The sequence below is a fragment of the Poecile atricapillus genome, chromosome 16 (assembly GCF_030490865.1).
Source record: "Poecile atricapillus isolate bPoeAtr1 chromosome 16, bPoeAtr1.hap1, whole genome shotgun sequence".
Classification (NCBI taxonomy): domain Eukaryota; kingdom Metazoa; phylum Chordata; class Aves; order Passeriformes; family Paridae; genus Poecile; species Poecile atricapillus.
In genome coordinates this window covers 10,964,283-10,985,185 of record NC_081264.1, presented here as the reverse complement: position 1 = coordinate 10,985,185, position 20,903 = coordinate 10,964,283, and the positions used below count along the sequence as shown (strand labels likewise).

General features: G+C 42.6%; 1 protein-coding gene across 5 annotated transcripts; it reads left to right on the top strand.

The window, feature by feature from the left end:
* Positions 1 to 152: 152 nt before the first annotated feature.
* Positions 153 to 20,595, top strand: EIF4ENIF1 (eukaryotic translation initiation factor 4E nuclear import factor 1). Of its 5 annotated transcripts, none has more exons than XM_058851596.1 (19): positions 153 to 292; positions 745 to 868; positions 4,100 to 4,173; positions 4,960 to 5,087; positions 5,628 to 5,908; positions 6,537 to 6,738; positions 7,896 to 8,071; positions 9,578 to 9,713; positions 10,051 to 10,230; positions 12,126 to 12,355; positions 13,247 to 13,315; positions 13,681 to 13,864; positions 14,318 to 14,397; positions 14,763 to 14,902; positions 15,089 to 15,173; positions 16,242 to 16,374; positions 17,495 to 17,839; positions 18,053 to 18,217; positions 18,728 to 20,595. In XM_058851596.1, the coding sequence occupies exons 2-19, from the start codon at positions 773 to 775 to the stop codon at positions 18,952 to 18,954; spliced, it is 2,931 nt and encodes a 976-aa protein (XP_058707579.1). In that variant the 5' UTR covers positions 153 to 292; positions 745 to 772; the 3' UTR covers positions 18,955 to 20,595. The 5 variants fall into 5 exon arrangements, with proteins under 5 accessions (XP_058707579.1, XP_058707582.1, XP_058707580.1 ...); XM_058851599.1 differs by having other exon boundaries at positions 13,244 to 13,315; positions 17,777 to 17,839; XM_058851597.1 differs by having other exon boundaries at positions 13,244 to 13,315; positions 17,558 to 17,839.
* Positions 20,596 to 20,903: the final 308 nt, after the last annotated feature.

Below are 20,903 nucleotides of genomic sequence, written 5' to 3'. Positions count from 1 at the left end.
CGCGCGCGCCCGACGCGCCTGCGCGCGGGGCGTTAAATGGGTGCGGAGCGGGCGGCGCGAGGCCCCGGCTACGGCGGCTGAGCGGAGGCGGCGCCGGGCGGAGCGGGAGCGGCGGCGGCGCGCGGGGCGGCCGGGGCTGGGGGGGCGGCGGTGGCGGCAGCGCCGGCCCGGGGCGCGTGCGGCCCCTCAGTGGGGGCGGGCGGGGGAGAAGTGGGGCCGGCGGCCGGAGCAGGAAACGCCGCGGGCGGCGGTGAGGCCTGGAGCGGAGCGGAGCGGCGCGGGACACCCGCCGGTGAGTGCGGCCGGGCCGGGATCCGCTGAGTCACCTGCCCCACTGCCACCGTTCCCCCTCGCGGCTCCGGCGCCTCGGGACGGTGCCTGGGCCGCGCTGCCCCCGCGCCGCGGGGCGAGCGGCGCCCGACCCCTCAGGGCCCCGCGGGCTGTGGGGGTGCGAGTCCCGGCGGCCACGCGCCCCGGCCGTGCCCGCAGACCGATGTTCCGTGTGCTGAAGCCGCTGGAGCTCTGGGTAGGGCCGGCTGCGCTGCCGGAGCGGCTCGGACCCTTCTGCGAGAGCCGCCTGGCTGGGCCGGGGGAAGGGGCAGAGTTGGGAGGGGACAGGCGCTGGTGGGGAACGCGGCTCTACTTTGCTCTGCCCAAGTGTTAAACTGACTCAGGCTGGGAAGAAAATGCACCCTCTAGAAAGGTACGTCTTGAAATCTGACGGGTTGGTTTTGTTTTAATTAGCTCCGCGGTTAAAGGCTTTGAAGTAACCATGGATAAAAGAGGAGGTGCAACAGAAACTGAAAATGGCGATGCTTTCCTGGAGCTGAACAGAATTACAACAAAATACCCACATCGTTACACAAAGGTCAGCTCGCTCTCCTTTCGTCTCTGAGTGGTGTGGAACTCTCGGTCACAGGAGTAGAGTGGGAGGTGGTGGCTCCTGTGAGAGAGAATCAGTGAGGTGAAAGCTCAAAAGCCTTTGCTTGGATTAGGATTTGCAATGGTGGCATCAAATGAGCAGCTTGTTAAATGTGATGCAGTTGTGCAATCTTGTCCTCAATATGCTTTCGTTTCCCACCACCTTATTTTAATATCTGAGCACCCCACAGCATATGCTGAGAGATTATTGTAGAGATTGAAGTATGTTGTTCTACCAGCTTTCTCAAGCACTTCGTAGTTCTGCTTTCAGCAGTGTTCTTTTAAGAAGTTGACTGAAGTGTTTCCTTGCAGTAGATACCATTTCCTAGGAAAGCATAGCATGCTAGATCTTCTCAGGACCTTTCATGTGTTTACTGGATGCCTTTTGTAACTTTAGAATTGCTCATATTTCGTTGCTGGAAGCTTAAGCAGTTGTGACTCCAGTCAATGCTTAGAGTTAAAATGTTAACACAGGTGCTTTTGTTTAACTGTGATGCCCAAATATATGTATGAGTGGAAGAAGAACAGCCAAATAACTTGCAAATAAAAAAGACTGTTCCAGTACTAAGTGAGTTTGATATGCTGTGGGGTTGAGGATTCAAATTTTGTTTGGGGTTTTGGTACCACTGCTGAAAAATGGAAAAATGTCTTTGGAAAGAGTCTGTAATGGTGGTTGATTTTCCCATGGCTGCAAGCTGTGGGAACAGGTGGTCATCGCTCTGTGAAAAGCTGTTAAGATACTTTGCAGCAAATGGCCTGAAGTGTGGAACAGGGTGAGACAGTTTACTGTTGCTGACTGTGTTATCTTTCTTGAGGAATTCGGAGCTGTTGGCTTTTTAGTAGGTTGTTTTTTAAAGGAAAAAAAATTATCATTGTGGCTCTGTTCTGTTGAGATAGTAGAGCTCTGGCTTATTTTAAGTAGACATCAACAATAAACCACGTACTTCAGAGTTGGCAAAATTTCTTGGGAATAGTACAGCTTTCTAAATCTCTCTAACTTCTTAGAAAATATGTGCCCTTAACTTCTGAGGATGCAAAGTATACTGTTATTCAGCTCTAGTTAGTCAGTTAACTGCCAAGTGAAAGAGGGGAGCTGTTTCTAAAGCTCTCCTGCTGAAAAGTGGCCTCACTTTTTCTTCAGTCTTGCCTAACTCTTCTTGTGTAGTAACTGAGTGCAGCTTCGCTTTCTGCTCTGCTCTTTAGGGCAATGTTCAGCCCATGCTGGTGGTGGCCGTTTACTGAAACCAATGCATTTGTAGCTTCAGTTTTGTTAATTCAGTACCTATAGTTTCTGACCAGGATAAAGTTGCAGAACTCGTGCCAGGAGGTGCCTAGTCTTTGTTTATCAGTTGGTTTCCAAGGAGCCTAAATCAAGAAATACCAGAAATCAGTCTGTGTTAAAATACTTCGCATTATGTGGTTTCTCTGTGTGTTACAGCTCAAATTTTTTAAGTTGGTGATGTAATCAACATTGATGGGCATTTTCATGTGTTCCAGTTTCCTACTAATTAGGGATTGAGGGAACACTGTTTTGGGGTATGTGCTGCTGATTTGGAAAGGGGAGTGATTTCCTCTAGTGGTTTATACTCACTACTACTAAGAAAACATCTGGCTCATACTATGAGTAGTTCTAAGCTGTTTGTTTAAAACTGTTCTATAACAGCTAAGCACACTTTTCCCTTCAGCCTGCTTAGAATGTGTATGAATTAAATATAAAACCCCACACGTGGAATTGCCAGCATTTATCTCCTCTGTTACAGGAGAGCTGTACAGTTTAAGCTGTGTCTTTTTTAGTTCTTGGGAAGCTGTTCCTCCAAGGGTGCACAGCTAATGAGTGAAAGGCAAGAAACAATTCAAATTTTCCTCACTTGAGTGGAAGAATTGTGATAGGATGTGAATGAGAGCCTGTGGACTCCCTCTCGTGGCCAGCAAAACAACCCATTCCCCATCTGGTGATGGACAGGGCTGTTAATACTTGTAGTAACTGCACCAGGCTCTGATAGTATTACAGCACTGATGTTCCTCACAGATTGAGGTTTATTTTGGGAAGCCGTGGGCAGGGAGGCCAGGCTCCCTTTAATGGGGCTCTTTTAGCTGAGATCTAGTACAGGGTGATGTTTGGGGTGTGGAGGGAAGTTAAGGCTTTTTCCAGCTACCAAACTACCATCTAGAACAAGTGTCAAACTCACATAGCTAATGAACTGCTCTTAATCATGTGGGAAAAATGATGTAAAAGTTCTGAAGGGTATTGTATTTTTGGTGGAAAGGGTAAAGAGATTTCTTTGTTTGGCTGATGTGTGGTGTCCACTGTTAGGATTTCTTTATCCTTCCAGCTGCCCACTGATCTTTTCACAGCTCTGAATCAATTCAGTTTGGTTGGGAGTGAGGCAGGTTGAAGAAAGGGGATCTTGGGAGAATGAGTAAGTGTAACTAGAAATGTGCATCTTAACTGCAGCAGAGTTAATGTTGGTTTAAAACATTGATAGTCACACCATTAATAATGTTTTCTGAATGTATCAAACTGCAGTGAGACTGAACTGGTTGCCAGTCAAGTGACTGAATGCTCAGCATGTGCAGTGATAAACTAAGGGCTGTTCAAAGCTGGTAGAAAGTGGCAAAACAAGTTAGCATTCAGCATTGATTTGGTGTCAGGTGGAATGGGTAATTGTATAATGCATTTTATGATACCTTGAAGGTGGTGGTCAGAAATGGAAAGCTTGTCTAGAATTTCCAGATCTACACCAGTAACTGGAATTGTGCTAATGCATTTTTTACATGCTGAACCTTTATAGCATTAACCACAGCAATTTTGATTCCTTCTTGAGAACTCACCAGCTTTGGTGTCTGTGATGCCTGTGTTTCTTACAGGCTGAACTGTCCAGGGAAGTGGATATGTAAACATTTATGGTGTGAGCAGCCTTGGAGTGTTCATGAGGACTGAACCTGGCCTAGTAAGGCTGAGTGCTTCAAATGTTTGGTCAGTGGCCACTGGTAGAACAACTGAAATACAAACTTTCAGTGCTGTATTTCACAGCATATGAAACAACAGATTGGGAAACCTGGGCTCTCAAATTAAAACACTAAATTGAACAGGCAGTCTGGGATAGATGGTTTGAGTCACTTAAATCTGGGTGTGAATTGAAACTCGCATCTTTATTTTTTAATTTTCTTTTTTTAGGAGGAACTGCTGGATATTAAAGAGCGTCCCTACTCTAAGAAAAGACCTTCTTGTCTTTCTGAAAAATATGACAGGTATTTTCTTAAATATACAAAGGCTATATACATTTATTTCAAAATGAAAGTTTAAATTGCAGAAAAATGCTTCTCTAAGAAGTGCTCTTATGCTGATGGGAGGTATGTGTGTCACAAAGTTCAGACTGCTACAGAGTCCGGTTTTCAGAAGTACTAATCTACTAGGAAAGGCTCAATGCTCTGGCCAGGAATTTTGTTCTTTGAACAGAGATTATTTTCTGCTGGATCTCATAACTTCACACAAATCTTACAGACTTGAAGGAAAAAGTACCAATCACATAGATGGGTGTGTAGCACAGACAGGGTCAGGCTGCAACAAGCTGCCTTGCTTAGTGGGTTACTCTCCCATGTTGTCACTGTACCTCAATCAAAAACAGAGGTGAATGTTCTTGGCTCGTGTTTGTACGTTTATTAAGCAGCAGTTTCTTTACTATTCAGATGAATTTGTTGTACAAGTGTGAGATTGAGGTAAAATTACCCAAATGCTTAAGAGCAGCACCGTATGATCTACTTGAACTGTTTTTTCAGTGTACTAAACAAGCTTCACCAATAACTAGTTTTTTAAAATCTGATGCTGAGTATTATACTTCTTTGCTGTTACAGAAGAGATTCAAATACCATGTGTGAAGTAATAAACCATAGTAAGGCAGATTTAGAAGTTGGATATGAAAGATAGTTCACTTGTACAGGTTGCTAACCAGTGAATTCTAGGTTTCCAGCAGCAGCATTATGAAGTATTTATTAGACAGCAAGGTAGTGAACAATTCTGCAATTTTATTTTCCTAGTGATGGTGTCTGGGATCCAGAGAAGTGGCATGCATCTTTATATCCAACTTCAGGAAGAACTTCACCAGTGGAAAGCTTTAAAAAAGATTTGGATTCAGATCGGACTTCTCTTATGCGTAGGATAGTAGGTGAGTGTGTTCTACAGCACATTGCTCAAAACTGAACCTGGGCTGTTGGCAAAACCTTTCTGTTGGGATGACACAAAGGAGACTAAACAAAGACTCTGAGAATTGTTTGACTGCACAGGATAAGCAGCAAAGAAATCTTGGTTGTTCCAACTAGACTATAGTAGGTTTTCTGGTGACTGTTACCTAAGAGCAAACCTGGGCAACAGTCAGTTATCTCGTCCTAGTCTTGCCGTGTAATAGTGAGTACATATCTAAAATGCAAGTGCAACTCAAGGCTGAGTACTTCAAAGGTCTTTAGTGGGAAAGCAGGTACTTCCTAGGAGACCGCAGTGGTTCCTCAATACCCAGCTGTAAATTTTTTGTTTGCACTTCATGTGGTGTCAGCTAGATCAGCTTTATGGAGATAAATCATGGGCATTTTCTGTTAAAAGCCCTGGGTTAGCAGCAAGGCTGTGGAACAAAAGGCTGCTATACAGACAACTGACTTATCTTGACTATTGCATTAAATTTAGTGCTTTTTGTGTGGTCTTTGACTTGCAGATCCGAGAGAGCGAGTGAAAGAAGATGACTTGGATGTAGTCCTGAGTCCCCAGAGGCGAAGCTTTGGAGGTGGCTGTCATGTGACTGCATCCGTCAGCTCCCGTCGGGCAGGGAGCCCCCTGGAAAAGGACAGCGACGGTGTCCGTGTGATCGGCGGCCGCAGGATTGGCAGTGGCAGGATCATCTCCTCAAGGAACTTCGACAAAGACCATCGGGGTGGAGATTCCAGGGATGCAAGAGACCGGGATCGTGACAGGGACTACAAAGATAAACGTTTCAGGGTTTGTTCCTTCTTTTCCTGATTGCATATTGAATGGGGGGGCTTGGACACCTGGCACTAAAAGCACCAGGGGCAGGTGAGCTGCCTGCAGTAGTTAAGTGTTCTGTGCAGGCAGGCCCTTTGTTATGAGGGTGTGAAGGGTGAGCACCTGGTGCTTCAAAACTTGTTTATATTCCTTCAGAGAGCTCCACAGGGATGCATGTAATGCTGTTTATCAGACAAGCCCTGCCTGTGGGCTGACTTTTACTAGCAAGAGATTCAAAAGTCTAATAGTTTATTTGTAGTTCTTGACCTGGCAGTTGTCAGCAAGCATTGTCTTTAACCTCAGCAAATGGGAGCTTTCCATGCTTTCAGGCTTTTTTTAATACTTTTTTTAAAAAAAAAACAACTGCTAACTCTCTTTTAGGTTGTAAAACTGAGTTTATAGAAGCATTTGCAGATCAATAGCTTTTGGTGTAATGAATCAGAAATTGAGCTGTGAAGCTTAAAATTTAAAAGCTTACAGAGTGTACAGGGAGGTTGTATACACATTTAAAAATACCCAGAATTGGTGTGAAGGGTGGAAGTTGGGGAAGAATCTTATGAGGCGATGTTTTATTAATGCTACCGTTTTTAATATTTGCCTTCAGAGGGAATTTGGTGACAGCAAACGTGTCTTTGGGGAGCGAAGAAGGAATGATTCCTACACTGAAGAGGAACCTGAGTGGTTCTCTGCTGGGCCTACAAGTCAGTCTGAAACCATTGAGCTCACAGGCTTTGATGATAAGATTTTGGAGGAAGATCACAAAGGGAGAAAACGTACGAGGCGACGCACAGCCTCACTGAAAGAAGGTAAGGACAAATTTCATGAGAGCTCTGCTTGTCTGCTAGAGGCAGCTTGCTGGGTGTAGAGGTGACTTATAGATACAGACAAGTGTAAATGAAAACCTCTATCTTAAACTTGCATAGGTTTTGGTCATCCTGAAGCACAAAATGTAAATCCTGTAATGTATTTGTAATCTGAAAGATTAAATAGGTGATAAATTACATTTTTTTTTTCCCAAAGAGAGGCAGGATTGAGAGGCTGGGAAAAATCTTCTATGGATGTTGAATTATATCAGAAGTTGATAGGTTATTCTAAAGGTCTTGTTCATTTCTGTGTCCTGCTGGGTGCTGAAGGCTCTGTTTAAATTAAGCTAATGCTCTGAGGTACTTGAAATATTTTTTTTTTCCTTATGGTAATACTAACATTAGTTAGATCTGTATATTAGATCCCCCCCTGATCTGGGCATGCAGCTGCCAGTAACCTAGCTTTAAACTCAATTAGGAGACTTGAATTTGTGTGCAGTCATTGGATTATTACCAAAAAAAAAAAGTTGCAGCATGATGAGAGAAGATGACTTTTTAATGCTAGAAATTCTGCAGGTGGACAACATAGCTGGATTGTAGTGCAGTTCCAAGCCCAGGAGTTTGTAGCTATGTAGCCACTACACCATGTAACAACTTTTTTGCAGTGCCCTGTGCAAGCTTGCTGAGAGGTCTTTACAGTAAGAAGTACCTTGCTCCTGATAAAGGAGGAGAAGCAGTATATTTGTCATATGTTGACTATTAAGAACCCACATCAAAGAAGGCAGGAGCTGCCAAAGGATTCTTGATGGAAAACCAACAGCAGCTGTTGACTTTCTGCAACAGCTGTATGTGCTTGGTGTGGCATAACAGCCCAGGCTGATCAGGATGCAGTTGTTTGTGGGCAGTTCAGTGGCAATTTTCTTTATCTTTTTGAGCTGGATAGTCTTACCAGATTAGAAGTTCTGTGCTAGGAGTTGTGGTGGGTGCTATTTTGTCTTGCAGGAGCCGGCACAGTGTAACTGATAAGGTATCAGCTGGGGGCTGGGTTCCTTTGGGCCTGTGATTCTAATCCCTGGGCAAGTGCATTGGCTCTCAGGCACTGTTCCCACAGGAAATAGTCATGTTCAGTGATTCAGCAGTCACTTAACTTTCTTTTTAAGGCATAGAATGCAATGGTGGAGTGGCAGAAGAGGATGAAGTGCAAACTGTCCTTGCCAATGAAACTCCAGCCGATCAAGAAGTTCCTAGAGAAGCTGTTTTACAAGAACCAGCCCCAGGAGAGTTTGACTTCAATGAGTTCTTCAACTTGGATAAAAGTGTTCCTGGCCTGGCTTCAGTGAGTTTTTTGGGTTTTAAGACTGGGTATATTCATGAGAAGCATTTTTGCTGCAGCTCATTCTTTGAAAGCTAAAACTTCTTGCTTTGTGGAAGCTCCTTTATGAGATGTGTAAGATGAATTTGCAGATATTTAGCTTCGGAGTGTTCAGATGTTTCTGCCAAAGTGTTCATCCTGGGACTGGCTCCATCTCCAGTGTGAATGTTTGAGGCAGACTAGCAGGCTATTTTTCCTTTCTTTTGGTCACTACTTGAAGGCTCAAAATTGACATTCTGAATGGATCTTCTTTGGAATTATTAATGATATGTTGAGAAGATTCACTGTACAAATTTAGTTTAGCTTAAAACAACCTTTTCTATCTAAGTCTGGGAATTGCAGCGACCAGATCTGCACAGACTTCCTGGCAAGCAGTGAGCCTGTAGATACTAGTGGTAATGTGCCTGAAAGGATGTATGTCTGAAAGGGTTTGAATCTTTATTACTTAAACCTATAAGAGGTTAATTAATTTTTTAGAACTATTACTCCTGTGTTGGATAAACACAGCCCACCAACTCAGTCAAAAGTCAAAAATTGTGTTCTGACTGCAAACAAACAGACCTGACATGGTTTAGAGATGTTGAGGTTTAAAAGAAAATGGACTTCTGACCTAATGTTTAGTGTGGACAAGCTGCTTGCATTAGAAAAGAGCTATCATATGGTGCCAGTAATTTGTCAAATACATGGAGATTTCATTCTCCCTATAGAACATGTAAATTGTTTCTTTAGACTTGATAATCTGATTTTCAGCATGCGTGCAAGATGGTGACTGCTTTCAAAAGCAGGGAGTTCCCAAGTGAAAATACCTGCTGATGAAACAGATGGGCAGATGTTAGAACTTGTCATAAAAGTGAGTTTCTTTGTACCGGTGTTATGTCTGTGACAAGTGTTATCATAGGTTTGTATATTTCTTGTCTTAATTCTTCTAATATGTAAGAGTCAAACAATCAAAACCAAATGGAGCAATACTATTTTTTTCTGTTTGAAATAGTGTTGGATACTCCTTGTTTCAGAAAAAACAATTTTTCTGAGAGGAAGAAGCTGTTCTTTTTGTCTAAAAGAAAAAATGCTGCCTGAAACTGCATCTGTGCCTATTGAGCCAGGCTTTAACTGGGTACTGTTTTGTAGGATAGGAGAAGCTTTAATTTGAGTTACATTTTTATAATGCACTGGTTTTTAAATACTTGGGGTTCTTTTGACACTTCCACTTTAAAATGGTGTAGTTAAATGGTCTTTGAGTGCTCTGATTGTGCTTTTTCAGTTAGTTTTACTGTGAGTAAATATTTGGTGTCAGTTAAAGATGTGCATGGATTATGTTAACTGCAGGAAAAAAGCAGATCAAAGCTTTGAAACTCTGGGAGCAGCATCTAATTGTCTGTAGCACAAGAACCTTTCTTGCACAGTAAAGCTTCTCAGAGATCTTGCTGATCTTGCTTATGTTAAGATTTTTTTCTTTTTTCCCTCCCTTAGATGATAGAGGATGTGCTGGGGGAAGGTGCAGTGTCTGCCAGCAGGTTCAGCAGGTGGTTTTCTAATCCCAGTCGTTCTGGAAGTCGATCAAGCAGCTTGAGATCTACCCCTCATGAGGAGCTGGAGAGGCTAGCAGGTAAGGCTGCAGGACAGTGCAGGGCAAGGTAGCCTCCTTCCACATTCTTTCTTACTCATTCAATGAGAAGTTGGCAGATAAGGCTTTAGGACAGTGAATTCTCCCACAGTTTAAGCACTTGGCATTCTTTTGGAAGCTCTTAGAGTAAGCAGCTGTAAGTTCTTTTATAATGAATGTTCTTGTCAGTGCTTCCTGATGACTTTCCAGCTGATCTTGGGCAAGGGGTATGAAGCATAACTTTGCAGTGGCATTTTGAAGTTGGTTGCCAGTGTATGTTCATCTTGAGCCATTGGGTTGGTAAACTGATGTTGTAGTGCTCCTGGTTTTGCTGTTTCAGGTCTAGAGCAAGCCATTCTCTCCCCTGGCCAGAACTCTGGAAACTACTTTGCTCCTATTCCATTGGAAGACCACTCTGAAAACAAAGTGGACATCCTAGAAATGCTACAGAAAGCCAAAGTGGACTTAAAACCTCTTCTCTCAAGTCTTTCAGCCAACAAGGAAAAGCTTAGAGAGAGCAGTAAGTGCCTCTTCAGCTATTGTCAAGTTCTTGTGATGCAGTATCTCCCAGCAAGAGGCTTGGTATTCTGGAAACCTCAACTGCCAAATCCAGGAGTAGGCAGTGTTACAGATTTACTTACAATACTGAAAACTCAATATTCAGCAGCTCTCAATTGTGTCAATATCATCACTGACTCTTTTCATCCTAATCAAAGGATGACATCAGGACTTTTATCAGACTGCTTTAGTGGCCAGAAACAATTATAAGATGATGCAAGTCTTGATCTGAGTTTCCGGCTTTGTGTATTGCATTTGCATAAGTTTTTTCATACTGGTGACTGGTAATATCAGCTCTGAAACTCTGGCATTTAAACTCTGGCTTTACCAAAAACTGACAGTGTAAGTCATCCTTGACAGTATCTATAATGGATCACATTGATCCATTAAGTGTCAGTATCTAAGAAGTTGAACAGTGGCTTGAGAATGAGGAGGTTTTTTTAATTTTTTTTTTTCCCCTCAAGGGTGCCTCCAGCTTAGGGATTTGCATGTCTGGGCCCATAGCATGCATGGAGTGGACAAAAATGCATGTATTTTGTGAAATCTTGAGGTCTAATTCCAAACTTGTTTCTCTTTGGCAAGCAGCATGTATTGCCATGTAAACTGGACTGAAGAAAAAGTGATGGCCCTCTGATTAGTGTGAAGCAGCTAGGAAGGAAAGCATCTAAGCACTGCAAATATTCTTAAGCATCCAGTCTGGGAGTAGGGAGTGTTGGCTAACATGTGAAGAACTTCCTTAATTTCACTTTAGAAAGACTTGTAGTTCTATTTCTGTTCTGCTTAGTCTGACTTTCCTACTAAAAACTTGATTTCAACTTTGATCCTCACAAACCAAGGATGAAGGAACAAAAATCTGTGGGGAAGCTTCCATTCACTCAAAAGTACCTGATGTGGGGCTCTGCATTCCCATAAAATGCTGTACAGCTCTTCAAGTGTTGTGGAGTTTTCAGGTCAATTCCTCTCCACCAGCATCATATTTCCTCATGTTCCATGCTGCATGTGTGCATCATTATTTCTTTTCTCCACCTTCTTGCCCAAATTTCCAGTAAATCTTATTTCTTTGGGCCAACATCTGCAACCCATGGCATGCTTCTGTCTCTTCTTACTTTTCTTTTAAGGTGTCATACCTTGTGATGTGTTAGCTGGTCTATAAAGCATGTTTAGCCTTTATGTCAGGCACCAGTAGGTGTTTATATATGTGTAGATATATATATGCATATACAGGAAAAAAGTACTGCTAAGAGCACTGAACCTTATGCTGGTTATGCCAGTGAAATCTTTCTATAAGAAGCTTTAATTTCTGAGCAAAAAATCTCCTTAAAACTTTATACACACTGAGCTTAAGCGTGTAACTGAATGTTTAAAGTATCTAGGTTTTCCAGGTATGTATTCTTTGTACTTATGATAGCTTCAGAAATTTGGCATGGCTTGCACCTTGGCTGTAAAACCATCTGGTCTCTTGGAGTATAAGATAAATTAAACTTTCCTAATTGAAAAACAACCAACTCAATTGTCACATGAACATTCTCTGTTAAATGCAGGCAAAGTTGTAAGATGTAGTAACAATGTTTCTTGCAGGATAAATGAAAGAGTGAGAATTTAGTAGCTGAAGCCTAAACAGGTTTTTGTGGAGTCTTACATGGCAGTAGTTGTGCATGTGAGTTTTCTGAATTTAGATATATTAGAACGTTAGTCTAAACACAGGTCAGTCATGGTTTGACAGCTAGTGTCAGTATCAAGAAATGAGTTTTTGGCTGTTCCTAGTTTTGAAACAACTTCTAGTCAACACCTGCACAAGAATTATTAGCTCACTTGAGACAGAACTTGGTTTACCAGTATTTCTTCTGTATTTCTCAGCACATTCAGGAGTTGTACTTTCAGTGGAGGAAGTTGAAGCTGGGCTAAAAGGTCTGAAAGTGGATCAGGAGGGGAAAATTGCCACTCCCTTTATGGCTGAGCAAATGGAAGAAGCCCTAAATGTCAGTGGCTCCAGACAGATGAAGAAGGATGGGGACATGACTGCGTTTAACAAACTCGTCAGCAGCATGAAGGCAAGCGGGACTCTGCCTTCACAGCCCAAAGTCAACGTAAGTAGCAGCCAGTGGCTCTGGTGACCTGTGTTAACAGGGGGTGATGGCCCACCTCTCCTGAAGCCCAGATGTTTTTAGTGACCTCTGTTTAGTAGAGTTGTCAGTGAACCATCTATTATTTTACACTTGACTTCTAACATCACTTGTACTAAGATGAAACTGAAGTGAATACTTGTTACCTGTAAGATTAATTTTAAACAACAGATGATAGTAAGGTTTAGACTGCAAGGATTGTAGGATGAAATTTCATCTTGCCACTAACTGCCTAAACAGGATGCTTGACCCAGAAGCTGTTAGTAAATATTTCTGGCAGCAGAAGACACTTCTACCAACTGAGTAGGTCTAAGGCATGTGCTTTTCCTGCCAAACTATGTCCAAGGACTTTTAGACTCATCCTAGTTCAGTAAAAGATAGTGAAGAATGTAAATTTGCTCTGTGAAGAATTTGCACATTGATCTCAGATCAAATCAAGACTTTTGCTTCTGGGTTGTCTCTTTACATTAATGTGCAATTTTGATGCACAGAAGAATATCTTAAATAATTTATTTAGCATACAAACACTTTTCAGTTTGTACATATTTTCAGTTAACCAATGGTTCAGTGTTCCATTTACAGTTTACACAATTACATAAATCCATATATTTGACCCAAACTTGAATGAGGCACAGTGAGCTACCTGTATGCAATTTAGCACAGGACATTTTACTTAGGTAGGGGAGATCTGTGAGCCAGCTCAGCCCTTAACTTTGCTGAAATTTTATTTGACTGAGGCATAAACTACTGTTCTGACAGAGCCGGTGAAATTATTTCTGTCAGTGAGACAAATGTAGATAGTCTCTTAATGAGCTTGGTTGTATCTAATTTACAGTGTTTTCATTTTCTTAGCAGAGCCTTGAAAGCCACTTAATGTCACCTCCAGAGATGTCAGGCCAGCCTCTATCAAAGAATATTCTGCAGGTATTCTTACTGGGGGAAGGGAAGTTCTTAAAAGCATATTCCCCAGTGGGAAAACAAAAATTATTTGAAAATAAGGCATTTAAGGCAATTATGGGATCAGTAGTCAGACAAGATACTATAGAGAAGAAAGAGCCAGGGACTAGATCAGTTTACCTAAAAATTTATCTTGTTATGTAATTTCCTGTAATGACAGTTTGAAAACTGAAATCTTGCTGAGTGCCTAATTCTGGGCAAACCAGGATTGGTGTATCTGGTTGCACCAGTCCCCCTTCTCTCTAAATTGCTATAAATAGGGCAGCCTGTAAAATGAGCTTCTTCATGTAAATTGGTCATATTTTGAACGTTCTTTCTTTACTTATTCTTAGGAACTTCTTGGTCCACCCATTACCAGACCTGCTTCATCAAATGTCTTAAGTGGCCTGATAGGGGGTTTGGAGCCTGCAGCCTCTCTGCTGACACAAAGAGCCCCATCTCCCCCCATTCCACCCGTGTTCCCAACACGAGCTGCTTCTGCAGATTACCTGCGCCACAGAATATCTTCACCCATTGGTGAGCCTGCTTACAAAGTGGGTATTTATTACTTGAGGGTTTTTTAAGGCTGCTTTACAGAACTATAAAAACTTCCTGGCAGTAGGTGGGCAACTAGGGCAGTGTCTGCCTTTTGAGTGCAAAGTGCCCTTTCACTTAATGTGGATGTCTTTAATGTTAAATTTGTCACCCAGACCTCACAGTGAGTTCTGGTGTGGAATAATGTGCTCAGCTACTGGGTAAGAATAACTTTCAAGGACTACTTGGCCATTTGTATTACAAAACACAACCAGCAGCCTCTTTTGCAGCTCTCCAGCTCTGTGACAAGGAAGAGATGTAATTCTGTGTGGATTTAAGGGGTGAGCTGAGAGTCCTCACAAGGAATTCTTAATTAATGTGGCATTATTTTACTTTTGGATATGCGTTGAAAGAAACTGTTATTACTTCTAAATACAACTGTTAAATATTCTTTAGGTTTTGGACAAGGTTCTCAGCAATTGCTTGGTGATCCATTTCCAGGTGTAAGGAAGCCCATGAGCCCAGTTGCTGCACAGGTTAGAAGACATGTTTTTTGCTTAATGTATTTGCATCTCTTTATGTTCTGTGGTCTAGAACTAACTTGTGGAAACTCCTAGCTGTTGCATCCAGATGTTTGTGTTTCGTTAAGTATCCTGAGTGTGAGGATGCAAAGTCTCATTTAGTACAGTCTCAAAACCTCATTGCAATTTGGCCCCTCTTGGAGTACTTCAAATACAAGATTTTTTGAAACTTCTGTTGCCTGTTAATAAAACAGAGATTGTTGGTGGGCAAATGTTGGTAAAGACATCAGTAGTTATAGCAGTCAATCTTCAGTATCTTAAAAGAAGCCCAACCAAATACAGGCTTTGACTTGTGTGTTTTTTATGCAACTCTGCCTCAGATGAGTCCCCTGGAGATCCAGCAGGCTGCATTGGAGGGCCTGGCGCTTCCACATGACTTGGCCATACATGCAGCAAATTTCTATCAGCATGGCTTTGGTAAACCACAAATGGACAAAAGCAGAGATGGCTACAGAAACAGGTGAGGACCTGACTGCAAAATTTAAGGGGTACGGTGTTAACTGATTTTTAATGTGAATATTGTCTTTGATGTGAATATTGTCTAGATATTAGCACTAGTCACTCTGCATTGCACTGGTTCTTGGCAGTGCTGCCTTTGATTCTGTGCCAAGAGCAGAGCCTCTTCTGACTCCCTGTCCCTTCACAGGCAGCAGCGAGTGACTAAATCCCCTGCACCAGGACACAGAGGGAATGCATCTTCTCCAGCCCCTGCTGCATCCATTACCAGCATGGTCAGTACCTGATGTTCAGTGGTTGTAGGGAGAGCTGTAAAAGTGTCTGCAGTAACCAGACAATAACAATATAAACATAGCAATGGAAATTGATGGGAGAAAGGGGAGGCCATTGGGTTAATCACACTCATGTTGCATCTCTGGCCACGTGATGCAGGAGTGAGTTTCCCTTCATGCTTAACTGAATGTCTTCACCTTGGAAAAGAGCCTTTTCTGACCACTGTCTTACCTAAAACTGAAGAAATACCATTAATGTTACCTCGATCTCATCTTCTGAAACCAAATGAAGGTGATTATGAAAACTCAAGCCATCATATTTTTGGTGCTTAAATTTTCAGCTTTTCATGCTGAAAGCCATGAGATGCTTCAGAGAACACTGGTGTTTGGGTATGAAATGTTTGACTTAGGTGTCTGTGGGTTGGAAATAATGCCTAGGAGCTTCAGGGGTCACTTTCAAAATGAGTAAAATCTCAAAGCCAGGCTGTTGCCTCTCTGCTCAGTACTGTGTAGAATGCAGTTTTCATCTAAATTTTCCAATTAATCAGTCAAGTACTTGCAGCTCAGGACTGACATAGACTATGACCTGCCAAATGAAACAAGTTTATATTCCAAATGAGTGACTCCTGCAGGTGCTAATGGAACTCTGAATGGGGGAAAACACCAACGAGGCAATGGTTCTCTGCAGAACATCAGCCCTGAGTTAATGCAGATGAAGCAGCTCTATAGGAATTCCCATGGAGCAGCTCTTATGAACCAATAGCAAAGAGGAAACAGCTGTAACTTACACTACAGTTCAGCTGTTTTGTTTGAAGCTTGTTAAGGTACATTTAACTGAGAACAGCTGCAGATTTTAATATTGGACTTGCAAAAAAGCTAAAGAGAAATGCTTAAACTACAGAATAAAGCTGTGAAATTAGAAGCGAAGTAGAATCACGGGCGCACAGCAGGTGATTCAAAAGAGATTTAAATGGAAAGGATGTGCTAGAATTGGTGTCTACCCACAACAGATATCGTGGCCTGGATAATGAGCAGTGGGTGAGGCATTGCTTCTTACTGTGTTCTCTGCAGCTGTCTCCTTCCTTCACACCTACCTCGGTGATTCGCAAGATGTACGAGAGCAAGGAGAAAAGCAAAGATGATCCAGTTTCTGGGAAAATGAAAATCAGTGATGTTAAAGATGAAAATCAGAGACCAAATGAAGGTATTGTAATGGCTTTAAAATACCACAAACAAAAGGGATTTGGAATAGACTCAGATTGTCTCAGCATCCAGGCTACATTTAGACATTCCTGATCCATGGAGATGAGGGTGTAGAAGTGAGGGAGCATATGGGAGGAGGGGCCAGAGCTATGGAGGGGATACACTTCCAGGTGCACTCTTCCAGTAGTGCTGGGGCTTAACCTCTATTTCCTAGCAATTTCTGAGCAGCACTAAGAGGGCTGGACCATAACTGTTTGCAGTTTTTCTTGATGAGCAAGCACAGTGACAGTAATGCTTCCATAGCTCTCTACACCAGTAATTGAAAACTTAGAGTTGTCTTGAGACAGTTGAACAGTCACAGCTGAGACCAGTTAAGCTCCTAAGTGTAGCAGATCAGGGAAGCATTTTGATCACCCAAACTGATGTGAGAGGCTATGAAAAGGAAATGCTCAACACCAGTTGGCTGACCCAGTCAGACTGACATGACCAATGGCCATGGCATTGTGCTTCAGTGCTGGTAGCTGCAGAGGCAGCTTTCAGTTCAACTGAAATACCTCCAGTGTAGTAGTTGATGCCAAGGTACTTTAGGCCTTGTCTAAGTCATCTGGATGGTCTGTGGAAATAGCTTCTGGAGGTGCTTTAGTGTTCCAAATCTTGTTAAGCAGATGTCAGATGTAGAGAAGGCTGCTGTTAACCCCCAAACACAGCTAAATTGAAAAAACACCTTTGGCCAGACTTCTGGCACAACTCCAACTTATTATCTTATATAGGGAGGATCTCTTGTACCTCCTATCACCTTTGGCACTGACTCATCCATGCTGCCAGTTCAAAATTCCTGAGAAAAAGAAAAAATAAGAATTAAAAGTGGACAAGGAATTACTGCTGATTCTGATCTAATTTAAGTTTCCTGTAAAGGGATTTCTGTGGAACATATTCCTTCTCATTACTCTTTTGAAATAATTTGGCCAGAAGCATCCAAAAACAAAGATGCTTACTGTTAAATATACATGACTGCAGTTCAGCTAGTTCTGAACTCTAACTATCAAATCCAATCATTAAGCTTTAATTTTCATTAGGTGCAATCTCTAGCTGTGGAGTGTAATAGCTGTATTCAATTCTAGCTACAGATAACCTACTGTCTAGTTCTGTGGAGAATGCAGATCAAGGAACTTTGCCCACCTTAGGTACCAAACTACCTGCACTGCAACGCTCTGCATGTTCCACACCTCTTACCCAAGCAAATCGTTGCACCAAAGAGCAAGACTACAGGCCCAAATCAGCTGGTAGGAAGACTCCTACAATGGCCTCCCCAGTACCAGGAGGCCCTTTTCTTCGTCCTGTTCATCAAGTACCCCTTGTTCCCCATGTACCACTTGTACGACCTGCTCATCAACTGCACCCAGGATTGGTCCAGAGAATGATGGCACAGGGGGTCCATCCGCAACATCTTCCTCTGCTGCAAGCAGGTAATCCATACGTTTTTTCCTGTTCATGCATGTTCTCTTTGAGATTTGCTTTGTATTAGGAGCAGCACAAACTGATACTACTGGTAGTCTTTATTATTTCAGAACTTTTAAAATCAGACAATAAATTCCAGCCCATCTAAATGCGTATGTTTTGTTTTACATTAAGTTCCTTATGCTTATCAGGTAAGAAGTTTCCTTGCTCATGTTCAACAGGTATGCTTCCTCCTGGAGTGGACCTGTCTCACTTGCAGGGAATATCTGCTCCCATCCTTGGCCAGCCTTTTTATCCACTACCAACAGCAAGCCATCACATCTTAAATCCACGCTCGGGGACACCTTTGCAGCTCGCCATGATGCAACAGCAGCTACAACGATCAGGTAGGCTAAAGCAGACAGCAGGAGTGGGAGCTCTAGAAAGCTGCTTTCTGGGCTGTTGAGTTGCTAGCAGGAAGCTACTTTAATTTAGTTATTCATGATCACTAACCTTGTGTGGGTCTTAAGCGGTTTGGGCCACTGCAGGCTGTTGTGCCAGAACAAAGTCCAAGTGAAGTGTTTGGTTTCAGAACATGTGTTGCTACTGACAGATCTGACTCTTGCAGCATGTGTGCAGGCTTTCAGCCTTCCTGGGCCACAGGCCACCCACCTTCTCCAGGGAAATGCTATTTGATCCTGGTCTTCCCTTCAAACCCGTGTGATACCGTGTCCGGAACTGGCAGTGTCAGGCCATTTATGGGAGTACTAATGAAAATAAACACGTGGTACCTGGACTTCCTGGGGCTCATAGAATGAATAAAAGCCACATTCAGCTCACATGCCTTATCAGGTGATAGCTCGAGGGCAAATCTGTGCTGGGTATTGTTCCACCTCTAATAGCTTTACATTTCACAGGCTCTGGAGCACAGGGATCACCTGCTGGTGCACAAACAGCCCCTCAAAATGTGCTGCCCCGGACTGGATTATCTCACGGGCACACACAGCTTGACCATCGCCCCAGCCAGAGAAGTGGCTCTCCCATTGGCCTTGCAAAATGGTTTGGTTCAGATGTCTTGCAGCAGCCTCTTCCATCCATGCCATCCAAAGTCATCAGTGTAGATGAACTGGAATACCGGCAGTGAACAGTGACCACTGGGTGGAACACTTGTGATTCTTTAGACTGGATGAAAATGTCCATAGTCAGGACTTCACCTCTGTTTGTTTTTTTGGGGCTTTTATTTTTAGCACTCTGTGCAAAATTTCCTTTTGAGAGACTAAAGCACATGGCACCTGTCCTGGTCTCATGTCTGCATCAAGACTAAAGGATCCATTATGGCTTGGATAGTGAAGCCTGAAGAAATTTAGATGCACGACAAAGCCAGTTTAATCCTGGAAGTGTCTATTTTTTTTGTTTGTTTTTGTAAGATATGTGAATGAAGTGCTGATATTCTCTAGTGTAGAGGTAGCAGCTATGGATTCCTTCTGCAGAAAACTACATGTATAGACCCTTCTGTACAGACTTGTGTATAAACAATCTTTTGTACATACACACCTAGAATAGCCTTTTTGAATCTATACAGCTGTACATAAGAGTAGCTGATAACAGTTGAGCTTTAGTTGTGCCTATGGTTTGGACCTTTCTCCATTGTACGTGTGGGACTTTCTTTAAGATTAAAGTTGCATATCCTAAGTGTGAGTGAACAGGATGAAGTTGCTTTGCCTTTTCTTGCTGCTCATCTCCTCTAGGTCTCCCTCTCACATTTTTCTGTCATGTACTGTGCACTCAGTGTAGCCAAAGTGTCAAAGTAAAAGCCCACATCTTGCTGTCTATGTAACAAAGGTCTGATTCCCTGTGACTCTTGCCACCAAATGAGAGAATTGCTTAGTCTTTGAAAGCCTTGAGGATGGGACCTGGTGCGGTCATGATAAAGCCAGATCTTCAGTCTGTAGGTACCTACTGGTCGTTGCTCTTTCAAGAGGGCTGGTGCTGGTCCTTGTTTAAATACAGTATTTTCCTTGTTTTAATCTTTCAAGCCAGTTACTAAAGGTCATCAAAATGGAGCCTTGGAATCCTCACCCTTCAACTCCTCAGTCATAGCTGTGGATATTCTGTACTGCCTTCAGTGCTGTTCATAGAAGGGAGTCCCAAGAACTGTCCTCAATCTAGTGTGCATCTGGTGATGCCATTACTGTGAAACTTGCCTTTGGAGTCTTGTTCTGTGGCTTGAAAGGGGGAGGATGGGGTAGTTTTGTGATCTTACTGTGTATATTTGGTTTTAAAATACTATGTTCCTTTTAAGCCTGTTTCACTTCGCTGAACAGTTAAATGTTCTCTTCCATCCTTCTGCATGGTTCCTCACTTCACTCCCTCACTTGTGTTGAGTCTTGTACTGCTGTCATGTCCTCTACCTAGCTTAGGCCATTGTGCTCTTTTAAGAGGTGAAAGTAAAACCAGAGTTCTCACGGACTTGCTCTTTCTTAGGTCTCACTGAAAGCAAAACCAGCAGCAGGAAAAAAAAAAAAATCACTTGTCTGTATTATAACCCTTGCCAGCGTGCTGTGGTGGGTTTGTTTCAGTCCAGCAGAGACAGTGTTGTATGGAAATAGCAAGCTGAAATCTCCAATGTGGAAGCTGTTGGAGGTCACCCATACTTCTAGTGGTTGTTCCCAAAACAATCCCTGTAAAACATGCAATCACCAGCTTGTCCTTGTAAGATTGTTTTCATACTTTTTTAACTTGACACTTTCCCAGTAACATTCTGTAAATAAAGTTGATTCTACCAGCTCTCTGTATCAATTGCTCTTGTACTACATTATGTCAGAATATTGATTAATTTTTAGCATTGTTCTTGTGGATAAAATGGAACCAGGGTTTGAGTTGAGATGCAGAAATCTTCACTTGGTCCCAGGGGTGGGGAGGATCAGTCTACTTTGGTAGGAGGAACCCAGGATGGAATTGCTGCATTTAAATTAAGTGTGAGGGATGAGGCTCAGTGTATTAAAATTGAGCTGTAAAACTAACCCAGCTCTAAACAAAGTGTGAATGTGAAGAAACAGCAGTGGAATCCAATCTGAGTAACAGCCTCATCTT